The following is a 2,594-nucleotide window of genomic DNA, read 5'->3' as shown; positions in this document are numbered from 1 at the left end:
TGGGGCAGGAGCAACAGCGCCGGGCCGGTTTCTTTACCACACCACACCACCCACTGTCTTGGCGCCATCACTGATCGAGTTGCGTCCCCCCGTTCCTCCTGCCTGCGCCCTGCCCTGCCCTGACCCCGCCCGGCCTGTGCCGGCCGCGAGCTCAGCTCTGTTAGGACCTACTTGATCATGCAGCAGCTAGCTAACCAACTGCCCCGTCTCCCTATAAATTAGGGACCCCCCTACCCTCCCGCTTCCCATCGCCACGCTTCAGCTCAGACCTCAGAGTCGCCAAGCGTTCAGCTAGCTACTGAGAGCTCGATTTGGATCGTGCACAGCCGCCTCTCGCGATCAGCTCGCCGCAGCTCGGCGTTCTCGACCGTCGTCTCGGTCACCGCCCGCTCAGCACCCGCGACGAACCCGGTCGTCTCAGCTCCGCCGCCGCATTATCCGTCTCTCTCCGACGACGATGTCGAGCAGGAGGTCCCGCGCGTCGGTCTCGGAGGAGGAGATCAACGAGCTCCTCGCCAGGCTCCAGACGCTGCTCCCCAGCGCGCGCCGCCGCGGCGGTAGCCAGGTACGCATGCATGCTGCAGACTGTAGCGCGCGCCGCCGCTTGCAATGCTCGATCGCATGCCGGTCTAGCCAGCTCCGGCCAAGCCATGGTCGTTGTCTGATTATGTGTGAATGGTTTGCAGGCATCGACGACGAAGCTGCTCAAGGAGACGTGCAGCTACATCAAGAGCCTGCACCGGGAGGTGGACGACCTGAGCGACCGCCTCTCCGACCTCATGGCCACCATGGACCAGAACAGCCCCGGCGCCGAGATCATCCGCAGCCTCCTCCGCTAGCGATCGATCGACTACGAGCTGACGGCCACGGCCAGCCATGGCGACGGATACCCATCGCCATCGCCATGGACGGCCTCGGCCTAGCTTAGCTAGCTCTCAGCGGATCGGAGCTGAGTGTACCATATTCTTCCCCGGCAGCAGCTGCGACCTGATGCTAAGGACGACGACGAAGTCTGGTTTAATTGGTAGTACAAGTTTTTAAGTGCTTTGGTAGGGCATTAGCCATTAGCTAGGGCCGCCTAAGTATGGTTCATTTCTCCCTTCCATTCGTCGTTTGTTTTTTTGCTAGTAGCTCCTCCAATTTGTTTGTATTCTCCGATCGCTTCGTGCCTTCGTCCTCCATCTCCTTCTTCTTCCTCCTCTCGTAGCCTATCTGTGGTCCGGATCGAGTTGTTTCCCCTGCACAGACAACCGACCGACCGCGAGCTACCGGCCGATCCATCGACATGTACTGGTGGTAATATATATATATGTATGTATGTATGTCTATATATATCTATATATAATATCGTTGTCTCATCTGTCATCAGGCCTGTCTTCCTGCCCCTGTCAGCTTGTTCAATCCCCTCTAAATCGCTCGTCGCGACGTGCCGCGCGAGGCGCCTAATCAAGCATGCCGCGGGGGTGCTTTCTTTAGGACAGTCACTCCAACGGCAACAGCCAAACGGCGCGTCCCTTTCGCGGACGCCTGCCGGTGTTCGCGAGGATAGCGCGCCGCTACGGCTCTGCCTGCCTGCCTGCCTGCCTGCATGGGATCCCATGCCGTGGCCCCGGCGCCCGACCGGCGTGTCGTGCCGCTCCGTACGCCGCGCGCGACGTCGACGACGCGCGAGTCGCCGACAGTCCTGGCTGTGCGCGCGCGTGGCCGCCTGGGACTTTGTCGCCGCCCTCCCGGTGAATGGGAGGAGCGCGCCGGGGAAAAGACCTGCGGCGACCGCCCCCCCATGCTCCGCGTCGGCGGCGGCGGTCAAGCCGGCCGGCCTGTCTCGGCGTGGGTGGGCGCCCGTCTTTGTCTGGCAGCGAGCTAGCTCGCAGGAGGAGTGGTGGTTGGAGGCTCGTGCCTTCTTCCTCGCAGGAACGCGTGGATGGCAGGTGGGTGTGTCCGGCGACGTGGCGCGCTACGGATGCCGGTCAATGGCCGGTCGGAGCTCGCCGTTCGAATTGTCTAGTTGGAACAGAGGGATCTGGAATCGGAATGGCACGTAAATCTCCCATTGATCTTCGTATGGCTGGAGGTTGAAGACATGCTGGCCTGGGATTCCCCTGGCACCGATTTGTCTGCTAATAGGGCAGCTGACCTGTCGGATGATTCCAAGCAAATTCATTAAGTTCCCGAAGAAAAAATCTTGTACTACGACCAGTCTCAGTGGGAGTTTTATGAGCACAGTTACCTAGACTATAAACTAGATAATTGTGCCAGATGAGTTTTATGGTGATTTGAGATCCATATGTGCAATTACAGTTCCCTCTAGCTAGACCCAGGTATAATTAATTGAGAACCGAACTGAATTACCCGAAATTGGAAATTTCAGTCACTTGTTCGATCTCAGCATCCTACTAACCAAAATAATTACAGGTCTCGGGTAACCAAAATACCCGATTTACCGATACTCCCCCATCCCAAAATAAGTGTAGTTTTAGCATTCAAATTGTGTTTTACAAATAGGGTTGTTTTAGCATTAATAAAATCCACCTAATTAAAGTAATACCAAGTACCAAGAAAGTATTGTATAGGAAAATCCATAGAGCTAATCA

The 2,594-nt window shown here is 57.1% G+C and overlaps 1 protein-coding gene across 1 annotated transcript; it reads left to right on the top strand.

Annotated features, from left to right (window-relative positions):
- The first annotated feature begins 221 nt into the window (after positions 1-221).
- Positions 222-1,105, top strand: LOC120670253 (transcription factor ILI4-like). The gene is made up of 2 exons (XM_039950332.1): positions 222-565; positions 687-1,105. Exons 1-2 carry the CDS (start codon positions 458-460, stop codon positions 837-839), a joined length of 261 nt encoding a protein of 86 aa, XP_039806266.1. The 5' UTR covers positions 222-457; the 3' UTR covers positions 840-1,105.
- Positions 1,106-2,594: the final 1,489 nt, after the last annotated feature.

This window comes from Panicum virgatum, chromosome 4N (genome assembly GCF_016808335.1).
Source record: "Panicum virgatum strain AP13 chromosome 4N, P.virgatum_v5, whole genome shotgun sequence".
Lineage (NCBI taxonomy): Eukaryota > Viridiplantae > Streptophyta > Magnoliopsida > Poales > Poaceae > Panicum > Panicum virgatum.
Note: the sequence above shows the minus strand (reverse complement) of the source record. Positions and strands in the feature narration are given on the sequence as shown.